Source organism: Aplidium turbinatum, chromosome 1 (assembly GCF_918807975.1).
Source record: "Aplidium turbinatum chromosome 1, kaAplTurb1.1, whole genome shotgun sequence".
NCBI classification, from domain to species: domain Eukaryota; kingdom Metazoa; phylum Chordata; class Ascidiacea; order Aplousobranchia; family Polyclinidae; genus Aplidium; species Aplidium turbinatum.
The window spans coordinates 19,129,729-19,143,245 of record NC_137472.1 but is presented as its reverse complement, the minus strand read 5'-3'; the positions used below and the strand labels follow the sequence as shown (position 1 = coordinate 19,143,245).

At 37.0% G+C, this 13,517-nt stretch overlaps 1 protein-coding gene across 2 annotated transcripts in view; it reads right to left on the bottom strand.

Annotated features, from left to right (window-relative positions):
- The window catches only part of LOC145772251 (inactive dipeptidyl peptidase 10-like), a 42,446-nt gene that overhangs the window by 12,786 nt on the left and 16,143 nt on the right, over positions 1–13,517 (bottom strand). For both annotated transcript variants that reach the window (XM_082584122.1, XM_082584113.1), the window contains exons 3-11: positions 12,780–12,970; positions 11,935–12,062; positions 11,114–11,313; positions 10,700–10,878; positions 9,045–9,133; positions 8,471–8,660; positions 7,352–7,462; positions 6,091–6,394; positions 5,344–5,547 (exon numbers count right to left, since the gene is read on the bottom strand). In XM_082584122.1, coding sequence (XP_082440248.1) covers positions 5,344–5,547; positions 6,091–6,394; positions 7,352–7,462; positions 8,471–8,660; positions 9,045–9,133; positions 10,700–10,878; positions 11,114–11,313; positions 11,935–12,062; positions 12,780–12,970 — 1,596 coding nt within the window. The remainder of the gene's footprint in view (positions 1–5,343; positions 5,548–6,090; positions 6,395–7,351; positions 7,463–8,470; positions 8,661–9,044; positions 9,134–10,699; positions 10,879–11,113; positions 11,314–11,934; positions 12,063–12,779; positions 12,971–13,517) is intronic.

The following is a 13,517-nucleotide window of genomic DNA, read 5'->3' as shown; positions in this document are numbered from 1 at the left end:
TAGTTTTACAACAACAAAGTTGCAAAAAGTTAAGATGGCTGGATATGGGGAGACTTGGGACACCAATGGTTGGGAGAGTTGAGCCGTGTCCCAACTCTCCCTCTATTAAAACGATGGCAAAAATAGCCTAGTTTTGACTTATTAATTGGAGGCCTACTGACTATTGTAAGTTGTAGGCTAACTAACTAAAACACTTTTAGTACAGGTTTTTATAAGTTCTTTGCTTTTAAGTTTATATTAAATGTTTTTTAGGCTAATTACATCAGGCCAGACATAAAAAGGTTAAATTTTACATCAACCTGCCTTTGTGCTGAATAAATATTGCACATTCATTGGATGTTTTACAGATGCCCCGGAAATACGTCCGAAAGACTAATCGTGGAGCTACAGAGGAAGATTTAAGCAGAGCTAGAGATCGCGTCAGAGAAGGAATTAGTATCCGCAGTGCTGCTGATGAATTTAACATAGCTCGAATGACATTAAAAAGATATATAGAGAAACGTAGTGAACTAAACGATCAGCAAAACAAAACCTTTGGGTACAAAAATTGTATGACAAAAAATATGATATTTTCGTTGGAGATGGAGACAGAACTTTCGACCCACATAAAAATATTAGCAGAGCAGTTTCACGGACTCACGCGAAATAAATGCCGTGAGTTGATAGTGGAATATGCATCAAGAAACCATGTGACTGTTCCTGATTCTTGGCAACAAAATAGAATGACTGGTGAACATTTTTGGATATCTTTTAAAGAAAGAAATCGCCTATCAATTCGAACACCAGAAGCTACATCACTTGCAAGAGCAAGTGCTTTTAATCGCTATACTGCTGGCAAGTTTTTCAACAACTTAAGTAGTGTTATGGACCTGCATAAGTTTGAATGCCAAGACATATATAATGCAGATGAAACGGGTTGCACCACTGTGCAACAACCTGAAAACATCGTTGCCGCACAGGGAGTGAAACAAGTCGGATCAATAACATCTGGGGAGAGAGGTAAGCTTGTCACTGTTGTGTACGCAGTTAATGCAGCAGGAAGTGTTGTTCCGCCACTGCTAATATTTCCAAGAAAAAACCATAAAGATTTTTTTATCAAAGGAGGACCGCCAGGTTGTATTGGAGGAGCCAATCCTAGTGGATGGATTAGCGAAGATCTGTTTGTGACTTATTTGCAACATTTTATAACCTACACCAGGTGCAGCAAAGAGAAGAAAGTGCTGTTAATATTTGACAACCATGAAACGCATATGTCTCTTGCAGCGATCGATTTAGCCAAGGAAAACGGTGTTATACTTTTAACAATACCACCTCATACAAGTCACAAACTGCAACCGCTGGATGTAAGCTGCTACAAGCCATTCAAGACAGCGTATAGCCGAGCGATTGATAACTGGATGCGATCCCACCCTGGAAAGTTTGTCACAATATATGACATTCCAGAATTTGTCTCTCATGCTCAGTTACTTGGTCTTACTGCTCAGAACATTGCGTCTGGGTTTCAACGAACGGGAATTTATCCCTTTAACCAGGATGTGTTCTGTGAAACAGAATTTGCTCCTGCAGCAGTAACAGATCGAGTTCTTCAAGTATCAACTTCAACCGAAACTGCTGCTACAGATGGTGAACCAAAGAAAATTTCTTCCGACATGCAAGAACCACCGAATCCATCAACTTTCGCTGGCGCTGTTGCTCCTGTTGCTGACCTCAGTGGATCTTCTAACGTTATGCAGGAAGCATCAACTTCCCATGTAAACGCTGCTTCAGAAATTGATATAAGTGGAGTTTATACATCCCCTGCAGATATCATTCCATTACCAAAAGCTGGTCAAAGAAAGGTTTCCAAGAGAGGACGGGAGAGAGGTGATACAAGAATTCTGACAAATACTCCGATTCGAAATACTATTGCGGAAAAATTTGCTGCCAAAAAAAGTAGGCCTAACGACAAAAAAGTGAAACGCAAAGCCAAACAAGCGTTATTTCAAGCTCGAGCAAGAAAAGAAAAAACGCCTAGTTCATCAGAGGAAAGTGATATTGCTATGGTATTTGCAGAAAGTGGTGACAGTGATGTCAACGAAGAAAAAGAATTTATAGAAGGTGATTTCGTTGTTGTGAAACTGGTGTCAGCCAAATCGAGGATAGCCCATTACATAGCACGAATTGATGTGGTTGATGAGAACGAGTATGAAGGTGTGTTTCTCAAACGTGAAAGCAGTCTTGTTCAAAGCGCATCCCTTTTTGTTATCAATGAAAATGACAAAGCGTCATTTTCTAAACAAGACATTGTTATAAAGCTTCCTGCTCCTTGTCAAGTCGGTGGTACAGCTCGAAGGGCAGAAAAATTTACATTTTCATGTGACTTTTCAAGATGGAATTTTTTCTCATCATTTTATTAAGCATCCGGATTTGAAACTTTTTGATGACAATGACAATTTTTTTGGCTCTTTGCAGCCCTCGCATCGAACTTACAAATTTGAGTTTGCCAGTCCAAAGTGCTAACGACCACGCCACATTTCGACTTCCTAGTGTGATTTTCTCCTGAATGATATGGGTATGGCAGTAAGAAGCCCAGTAGTTTTTAGTCATCTTCGTGTATGATCTGTAGCCTCTGTAGGCCAATAGCTTTGATATTAACATTTTTTTTCATGTTTCAGCGAATCAGTTCTCTTCATTCTTTCGTATTTCGAGTTTGCGTATTTTGCTGAGATACAGATTGGCGCAAAATATAACGTTTTTCGTGAACATGTATGTGTTTCATCTATAGAAAATTTCACTGTCCCAAGTCTCCCCTACATGTCCCAACTCACCCAATAGCATGGCTCAACTCTCCCCACTACGTGGGAGAGTTGGGTCAAATCATTGCCTTTAGAAAATGTATTCTTATTGTTTTAATTTACATTGTCTTGTAACAATATCCCTGCTATATAAGCGCTATAGGTCTGTGTATATTACAAGCTAGGAAAAATTTCTCTCTTGTGAACATAGATTTTGTTACATGTTCAAATGCAAAAAATGACCCAACTCTCCCAAGCCTCCCCTAGGCTACAAGAACTGCATGGCAAATTTCTTTTCGATTTTAACTCGCTATGCAGACATGGCAAAAGGTTTTAATATAACGCCAAATACAATGAAAATGTGTGTACTTAAGAGTTTTGACTTCACCCTCTTTCAGCATATTAATTTTAAAGTGACTTGGCGGATGGACCACCCGCGGTTCCTACAGGTAAACGCCTATTAACATTCACCATCAGATGGCCGAGTATAGACTCATAAGCTTAAACTTTATATGATTGGGTTGACAGGTGGCCATTGGCAAAGTCACTTCCTATTAATTTATGCGCTCATGCATACTCGGCAGCAATGGCGAGTGGTTAGCGCGTTGGGCTCACAGTCGAAAGCCTGCATGTTCGACTCCAGCCACTCGCACTTGCTGTTGTTTCTCTGGGCAAGAAACTTTACGATAATTGCCTCTACCCAGTGATCGATTTCGAGTAATGGGTAGTACCAAATTTAAGTCATAAGTAAAGTAGACAACCGAAAACAGACATTGCCGTCGGCTGCAGCGTGGGTCAGGTGTACGTCGGAAGGCGTACACCGATGCATAGCGCTCAAGTCCGCTTTCCCGCAATGCAGGATAAAGATAAACAAACAAACAAACAAACTGCAAGCAATATAATAAACAGTTACAAATTGAAGTGAGCAAAGTCACGTTTAGACTCAAATATTTGCATTAACCGACAAGAAGCAATTTGGGCACAAATGAAGCCGTCTCGATATTTCGGTCCACAAACTGCTTTAAATGCGTCGTTAACTAGCTTCACGAGCCTTTCAACAGCCTGCGTGTGACATGGAAATTTGGGAAAAAATACAGTGGGAGTCACATCTATCATGATGAATTGCAGGAGCTCAGCATCCGTCATTGTTTTAATTACAGGAGTCTCCGTGATAGGAAGATCTGTCCAGTTAATCAATTCGAAGTATTTCACCGCATCAAAATTAAGCTTAGCGGGAACTTTAAATTTTCTTATTTTTCCGCTGGGTTTTACAGCTCTAGCTTTCATCACTCTACGCAGGCCTAGTTCTCGAATATGTGGTCGATGGTAAGTCATCATAGCCAAAATTATATTTTCCGGATGAGCAAAGTATAAGTTGTGGTGTATAACTGGGTCGATAGTTTTCTTGTGCTTCTGACTAAGATATCGTGATGGGGTTATCAGTTGGTGAATGTGTCTAGTTCCATTTTTGCAAGATGAGTGTGATTTTATTGTGAACCACATTGGAGCATAAATACGGATAATGAACATAACCAATGCTTGCAGTTTCTCATACGGATTGTTATCGCTGAAATATAATCTAAGGGTTCTATTAATTAGCTGTAGTCAGCCATCGTGAATGTCTGAGTGATTCAAGCATCCTGGGTTTCGCATCGCCTGATCAATGCTACATTCACCAGTGCAGTCAAACTGGTACGCTGAATGGTGAAGATTGATGAAGGGAAGCACCAAGTAATAATAAAACTAGGACATCGCCCAGTAGGGTTACCGGTACTAGTCTAAGTGAACTGCCTTTTAATCTGTAAGAAGCGCTGATAACTTTTATTAAACTTTGTGGAACCTGCAGTGCAAGCAAATTCCAATAATTGTACTATAAAGCTTCTTTTACATCTAGAATTCTTTGGAAGAATCAAATGCTACATCACAGCTAATTGTTGAGATACACAACCAAGTATTTTAGCCATGGTGATAAAATGGTCAATTGTAGCCTATCTGTTTAAACACAAGTCGCTTATGATGACATCACAAAGCGCATAAGTGAGTCACACAGTAATTATGCTTTTGACCAATTTTGTGGGAGACTTTCTCGAACCCGATATTAGGAAAATTAAAACCTTGCGGGGGGCGATCAAAAAATTGTCAAAACCCAAAAAAATTTTGCATGTATGTTATTATGGGTATTTCGCACCTTTTTGGACATACTAGCTTAGAAAAATAAAACTTTTGGATTTTTCGATCCACCCTACTGGATAATCCCTGTCAACGCTCCTGGAAGTCTAATTATTGAACATCTTTGTCGTTTTATGAGCATTTAATTTTGGACAAGGGTTAAGCTATCAACCATTGAAACACATTTTCCAAGAAAGACATTTTCCAAAACAAAAAAACTGTAGCAAATAAACTTGTTTTAAGATGCTTTAACATACGATTGAGAAATCAAACCATCCTTAACATAAAAAAAAGATACCTGAACGATGCCATGTCAAGGATAAATGTTTTACATGAAAACGTTTACCTTGACCGCTGTCATCACACTGAACATATTCAAAGTTGTCAATTGCACACTTACCTCGATCTTGTGCTAAAACCGTTCCATAGCGATAAACTACCGAGTTGAGATAATCCGAAGGTGACTGAGGATGATTATAGAGCCGGGATGTTGTTAGCGTTGCTTTCGCATTTATTGATGAGAACGGAAAGGACTTTGAATTCGTTGTGTGATTATACCGATTAAAGTGCATTGATGCAGCGGCGCTATACGGAATGCCAGGACCTTGTATTACAAAATATATGTTTTATTGTCTTGTACAGTAGATTACGTGCAGCTCAAAGTTCTGAATAAATTATTTATCAATCAAAAGTCGAAGTTATTCAACCTCAGTCAATCCTTGGCTCTGGAGAGGTGATCATGAGTAAGTTTAATGCACTTCATTTTCTTCAAAACGATCAAACATTGTTGAAATAACTTTGTAGATTTTAAATAGTACCGTTACTGTAAGTGACACTGGTTAACACAAAGTTTGGTACCCAGAAGGATAAACCTATCTCGGGGTAAGTTACTGCATTATTGTTTCGACAAAGACACGTTGTGATGTTGAATACGTTCGATTAAATTTTGTTTTAGTAAATTCATATATAGGCCTACATGTTAAATCTGGTTATGTTGCTTGATTTTATGGAATTATCTCAGCAGATCATACGCAAGAGGTAAAAAATTTTCAAGTGCATAGTGCTTTATTAAATTATGGCGTTTTTTTAGCCATCAGGAATGATATTTGACAATCTGCAACTATTTACACTTGTATAAACCACAGACCTAAGCAATGCAAAAGAAACCAATTTGGGCTGATTCCAAATTCCAAGTCGAAATACAAGCATGGTTTAGCATCTTCTTCTTGTCTGGTAGTTGGTGTTTGCGAGAGCATCTTCTTTATGTGACTGTACTCGCTGCAACTCAAGCAAACGCGGTGCTGGTTTTCAACGTTCACTTCATACAGGTGCCGAGTGTTCGGATGTTGTTCGTTGCTCAGGAAGTAAACGCTTCTGCTGCTTGGAGAATAGTACAATAGTTTTGTCGCTTCCCATAAACCATCAGTCAGGAATTTCACAGTTGGTGGATGCTGTTCAAGCAAATATTGTTAGAAATATTTACATCCCTTCGAATACATCTTTACTATGCTACTGAAAAACTTGAACTTATCAAAAAATTGAAACCTCTCAATGAAGATATTCCTATGTCGATGTGAAAAATGGTTCCAAAATGGTTGAAACGCCTGTTCAATCTAATTAAAAAATGTAGATAGTTTTTAATGTATAGCCTACCTGCCATAATAATACCAAGACATAGCAGGTGATAAATAGTGATTTAATGGGGTAGCCTGGTGAAAAAAACATTATGTTTTAATAGCAATGAATTTAGACGAATAGTTGCCACGCTACCTTTAGTTATTGGCAGCATAAAAATCACATTTATTCATATGGAAAAAGTCTTTAAATATTTTGTTCATAACCATCTTGAAAGCCCATACAAACATGGTGGGACTCGAAACCAAATATTTTTCTTGAGTTTTTTTTTGCATTAATAGGTTAGCCATCGAAGTGATAGGCTAATGCTTATCTTATCATAGCAGTGTTCTTAACAAAATAGATCCGACCAAATGTCAAAACGTCCTCAAATACAGAACTATAAAGATCAATTAAAAAGAACTTAATACACTACAGTGGAATATCTTCAGAAAATATTTTTAAAAAATAAAAGAAAAAAAAACACGTTGGATAAACTTCACATGCAACAAAATTACTTAAAAAAGCTTGTTATTGTAATCTAGCGTGGAGTGTCATGAACATTGAACATCGCTGGTGAGCGCGTCGTTGGCTACAAGATTTTATACCATTCACTCATTCTTTGTTGGTCAGATTAATTGTTCAGAAAGTAATGAAAAACCTTAATTCTCTGGTTTTATTATGTCTTTAAACTATTCATGACAAAATATAGACCCAAGAAATCTGTATGAAAAGAAATACGATCTGTGCAAGATTAAATCATTGAAAACAAGTGAATATACTCTTGGCCTTACCACAGTATAATTAACCATAGCTATGTGCATGAAAGAGCCTTTATTCCCTTGAGATCGTAATGTGATGTAGAAGAAAACTTCTTTGTCGTTTGAAAAAAGATGACGTTGATTCTGCATGTAAATCGCCAAATGTAATCCATTTTTAATAAAACCCAAATCCAAGCTATAGCCTACTGTACAGTATATGCAAGATAGGTGAACTTTGACATTAAAAATCTTAGCCTAAGTTCAGCAATAGGATTTAGATTTTAAAAGCTGTCGGCTATTTTCTTTTTTAATTGGAGTATACTTGCCTATAAACACTGTTTTTGAAACAAAAACATTTAATTTGATCCGTGCATGTGCTGTAACTGTTCTACAAACTACCTCTTTGGGAGTGTAGCCTACCACGTCACTGCATCATACGCAATATCTCTGATTGTGAAATGTGACAATTTGTGATGCTCTACACCAGTGGTTTTCAACCTTCCTGGTGAAACGGAACCCAATGAAACATTCCAAAAGCTCGAGGAACCCCTGCCTTGATCAATAATTTAATTGCCTTATGCAAAAAACATCGTTTGATTAATAAAATTAAATTAAAATACTCATGTTCAGATTTATTTATGTACAATAAAAATACAAACTGTACAAAATTATATTTATTCTCATAAAAAGTTCAATAAGAAACTTGAGCCTGGTGTTTCTTGCACAAGTCTTTAATATTGGGTCGTGTGTTTTATTAATAGTGGCAAACCTAATCAATATTTGATTATATTTAAACATATGCATACAATAATAAAATAGACTCTCGGATTTGAATGTAAACTTGCGGAACCCCTAGACTTACTGGAGAAACCTTAGGGTTCCGCGGATCCCTGGTTGAAAACCACTGCTCTACACTACAGTCTACACTACAGTTTTTTTAATTCTTTATATTAGATCATTTTTAAATTTTGTATTTCATTAATTGCGTTATATTTTTATGAGGTTTGTGGGAGAGAAGAAACACCAATCTTTTGATTTAACCTTCAACGACAGAATTAACCCCTTGCGGAGGCACCCAGAAAATCAGCTAACAACTTTAAGTTTATTTACAGTTTTACTGACATTGTAGGTACACTTGAACATAATTTTTACCAAGTATGGAATCCAACCATTGTTGGTGAAAGCATCGGATTTGAGATTAAGAATGTCATCTCTGCAAGACGATTTGTCTGGTGCGCATTGCTGAGTCACACTTTCTGTTTGTGAACGGTTAGACCACGTGATAAGTAGAGATTTGCTGTCACGTGACCAACTGAGAGAGTGAAGAATCTCGAAGCATTTTCTGAATATCAAAGATGCAAAAAGTAAAATGAAAAGAAAACGGTGGCACTCTTTTCCAGGCTGGCAAGAAAAAGGAATTGTCATACATGAGCAATAAATGCATTTGGAAAATCAGTGAGGAATTAGGAAATAGCATCATGAAGTAGGCCTAAGCACAATAACAGTAGAAACAGACTGAAAAAGTTTAAAGCTACAGTAGGCCTACGAAACATTTCTTTACGAGACCTTGATCAAGCGCACGATTCTTCTTATAGACTTATGTTGTTTGAAACAATTAGTGCTTGAGCATTCAGGTCTCAATTTTTCACTAAATCTAAACAGGTTTACATTTTTCTTTTTAAAATCTTCAAATATATTGTCGCCAACTGGACAGTTTTCAACTAACCTGCGTGGTAAAGGCTTCGTCAGCCTCACTTTTCTTATGGACAGCAAATCTACCACATAAACGTCTATAATCGTGATGGGATGACCTGCCTTCGTGTAAAAATAGATACATTGCAGTACAGTACGATGCGCAACAGTATTTCATTTTTTGAGAATCGTTAATTTTATCTCGAAAGCATACCGCAATCTTTGATTAAAATCCAGAATTTATTAGTTTACATTTAGTTAATTCGATTTGAATCATAATTATCCACAACATTTTTAAAATAACGTTGGCACTATGGGTATCCCGAAAAACACTGAGGCAAACTGCTGATATCCTATCCAATGGAAAGCGCAAGTAAAAACAGAGAGAGACTGTTCACCAGGCATTTGGTAATAAAATTAATTTGCGTTCTTCTGGTGACTATTTACTAGGTTACCTCGTGATGTTAAAGATAATAACTAGCTTTTGTATTTCCGACGTTTCGTCAGTCAGCACGACTGACTTTATCAAGGTGGCTAAAACAGGTTAACACAACCTGTTCAGCAACGATGGCACAACACAAAAACATACTGATAAAATGAATAGAGTAAAGCAGCAAGAATCATAATTAAAACACGCAACAAGATACCTAGAGGTTAAACTAAATGCAGTGAATGCCTAAAACCAGTAGGCTACTTTCCAACAGCGTAAATTTATCTATCTATTGGGTCACTGTCAAGAAACGTTGAAAAGACATCAGACAAGACAGAAAACAATGGGATTAGCAATAACAATGATAGAGAAGACGCACTGAGAATGGAAAAGGTGAAGCTAAAGTTAAAGTAATTTTTTGTACACAGAGGGGAAATTCTGACCATCGTTTTGGTTAAGAGCATGTTGTGCCTTCTGGTTTATGTACCATTTTTCTGTGAACAATCTTTTTGTATAATCCTTTTCAGTTTTAAGAATGGTGGCGTTGGTCCAAGTAATTTTATGGTCTGAATTTATAGAATGTTTGCAAAGAGCGCTCGTGCTGACTGACAAAACGTCGGAAATACAAAAGCTAGTTATCATCTTTAACATCACGAGGTAACCTAGTAAATAGTCACCAGAAGAACGGAAAGCGCAAGCTTATTTGTCTTCAAAAGCCCTTCAAGCTCTAGGGCAGAGAAAGAGATAAAATGATAATACAGTATGCTATTGATTTCAGTTTCTATATTTAATATCTTGCGGTAGGCTGCGTGTTCTTATAAATAGAACATGTCGAGCAAGGTTAGGCTATAACAGACTTACACAAAAAAGTACTGTGAAAGATTAAACATAGCATCTACCACAACCGTCAAGATTTCTGAAGCGTGATAAAAGATTGAAAAGAACTAAATGTTTTCTAGCTGTTGTTATTTTGACTGCACAGCTACAATTACAGCGCAAAAGAAAGCAGCCATCAATTTTGAATATGGTATTGGAATGACAAAGATTGGGCTGAAACACGATAAAATGTAAATTGATATTACTTTAAATATTTTCAATCACAGCTTACCATTTAGAAATATTTTTGGTAGGCCAAATTAAAACTCTATATGAAAACAAGTTTGGTACTACAACGTAATTGGGTTCAATAAATTTCTGCCATTTTGTTCACACAAAACACAGAAAAAAAATTGAGCATATCTGTTCAAATATTAATTCACCTTAGAATATCTATATTGTTCCAAATGAGGATAAACATATGGAAGCTCTTCAGAACCTCTTGTTTCAGAGTAGGAAGTGACGTAGGCCTCATCAACATTGCGATCATCAAAGCGAACATAGGCTAAGTATCGTCCATTGGGGGAAAACCAGTGAGCTACGGAGCTTTTAAATATCAGCTCTGAAGAAAACAGAATAAAAGAATTATAACAACCTTCCACATAAACAGAATTTGAAAAGATGAAACTATTGTTGAAATGATAAATCTGCAAAAGCTAAGAAAATACTGAATATTCCTACTTGTAACAACGTGTGCTGCTGCACTACACATAACATACTCGATACATCGAAAATGTTTAACAAAATATTTTGATTATATCACAAAAACATGATCCCCATTCATGGAAGTGAGGTACCTTCGTATTGCCAATTGGACAGACCATTGAGAACAAAGTGAGTGTGACCATCATCAGTAAGATTTATTGCTGGAGAAACGACGCTTTCTTGGTAATAAATATCTCCATTCACAATGTACACCAACTGATTTCCACGTTGTCCAAAGGAAGCATGTTGGAAAACCTCTTCTGTGCTTTTGTGCAGCAAAGGTTGCCTTATCCTAAAGTTCAAGTTTTAAAAATATACTCAACCAAAACAAATGGGAAGTTTTGAAAACAACTTTCCAGCGGGGCATCCTTAAACTACAGTTCTTTTGCTTAGAAGCCACTTAGGCTACAAGACGTTTTATGCACTGTAGGCCATATAGGTTTAGGCAGTAGCGTTAAAAAGAGTGCTAGGGGTAATTTAGGACCCAAACCCAACATCATTTTAGGGGCCCGTGATTTTATCAGGGAGCATAAGAACGAAGCAAATAACGTGTATTTTTGGAGTTCTATTATTTTCCTTAGAGATTTGTTGTTTTTGGGGGCCGGGCTACACATCCGCACCGGCACAGATTGTTCTCTCAACGCCCTGGGCTTAGATCATAGAGCTCATATAGGTTGCAATAGTTTAGAGTTAGTCATTATTATGTCGTCAGATATTTGGGGTTAAACTCCATGTGATGTTATATGTGATGTCTTTCAACAATTTGTTTTCAATATAAGTATTTTCACTATCGTTTTTAGCACTAGTTGCAACGTTCATCTGATGAACGTTGCAACTAAGCATAAAATAGCAAAACAATTGCTTTATGAATAAACTACAGTAGCCTATGTTATAAAGTGATACAAAAGCTTACTGTTTTTGTATATCGTAGATAATGTAGGATGCACTGTGCGAGAAACTCTTCCCAGGCTTTTTATCGTACGCCAACAAAGCATAGCGAAAATCACTAGATATGACAAACTTTGTGATTCCAAGAGTTTTCTAAAAGTACCAAAAATAATGAATTTGTGTTTTTAGCTTGATTTCTTTTGGTCAAGTAAACATCTTATGTTGTGTTCATTGCTTCAGGAAAGATTGCATTTTTAGAGAGAAAATTCCCTTCATCAGTAAGATGGGCAGGACAGATATTTGCTTTATATCGTAAGAAAGTAAAAGTTTTACTTCCTTTTACTAAAAGGTTCATTTGAAAATCATTAAAAAAACACAAAAGTTACTGCTAAATTCAATTTCAGTTTTATTTTTGTATTTCCTACCAGCAAGACGAAAAGTAATAAGTTACTTGCCATAACAGAGCAGGGACCCTAGATAAAAGTAAAAGCGACGAAATTCGAAAGTTAAAACTTGCTATTGAGATATAAATTTAAAATATTAAAGATTACTGGTTTTAACTTCTCATCAGTCAAATACAAAATGGGATGGCGGGCAGTGGGATGGCGCCGCGTATAAAACGTTCACTTTCCAATAATGCAATCCTAGTTTTGGTTGTTGTAAAACACTGCTCACCACCACCTAAGTGTAATAAATTGGACCGGCTAAAATGTAATAAATTACTTTCGTTAGTGCCAAAGGTTTAACATAATGAGAATCCTGTTTTCTTATCCCCCAATACTTGAGATTCAAGTATGGGACTCACTTTTACCTTTTACCAGTCAAATGTGAGCAATGAAGTAAAAACTAACATGCAATATGGCAGCTTACCAATGTTACGTTTGAAATTAACGTTACAGCATCGATACCAGGAGATATCATCTTCAAAACATTCCCAAAGTGATCCTGCCATATCAAACTTCCTCCCACCCACTGCGTTTTGCTGACCATTCCTTTCTTCCAGGTTCCGTCAAGAATGTCGGACAGAGAAATCGTTTCCACCGAAGCTTTTTTTTCTTTGTCTGGAGAGTTCGAAACACATTGGAGAATTAAGTAGCCTACGAATTTGTAAATTGCGCTTCTATAAGCGCAATTAACTCCGAGAAAAGAAAAAAACTTTTTGGTAAGGTACTGTATATCACATAAAAGTAACAAAAAATAAACGGTTTTACTCAGCGACAAAACAAAACGCTTTCACTGCTTCGGATAATGGCTGATACTTTCGTCGTATCATACTATGCACGGTATAAGCTGGCTGCAGCAGAGTAAAGAAGCAGGCAGAAACTTGAAGGAGTGTGGGATTGGCATCGTTATTTCGAAAAATGATATTGACAGTAGCGTTGACAGGGAGGACCAGGGGATACTTTTGGACCCGGGCTCAGCATGATTTAGGGGCCCATAACTTTTCCAAGGGGTTGGAAATTTAAAGAAACGCGCGGTATTTTTTGAATTTAGTGTATTTTTCTTGGAATGGCCTTGATTTAGGACCCGATGATGTCATTGGTACCGGGTTTAAATTATCCTATCAACGGCCCTGGGTATTCGGCCTACATTTGTGGAAACTATGTT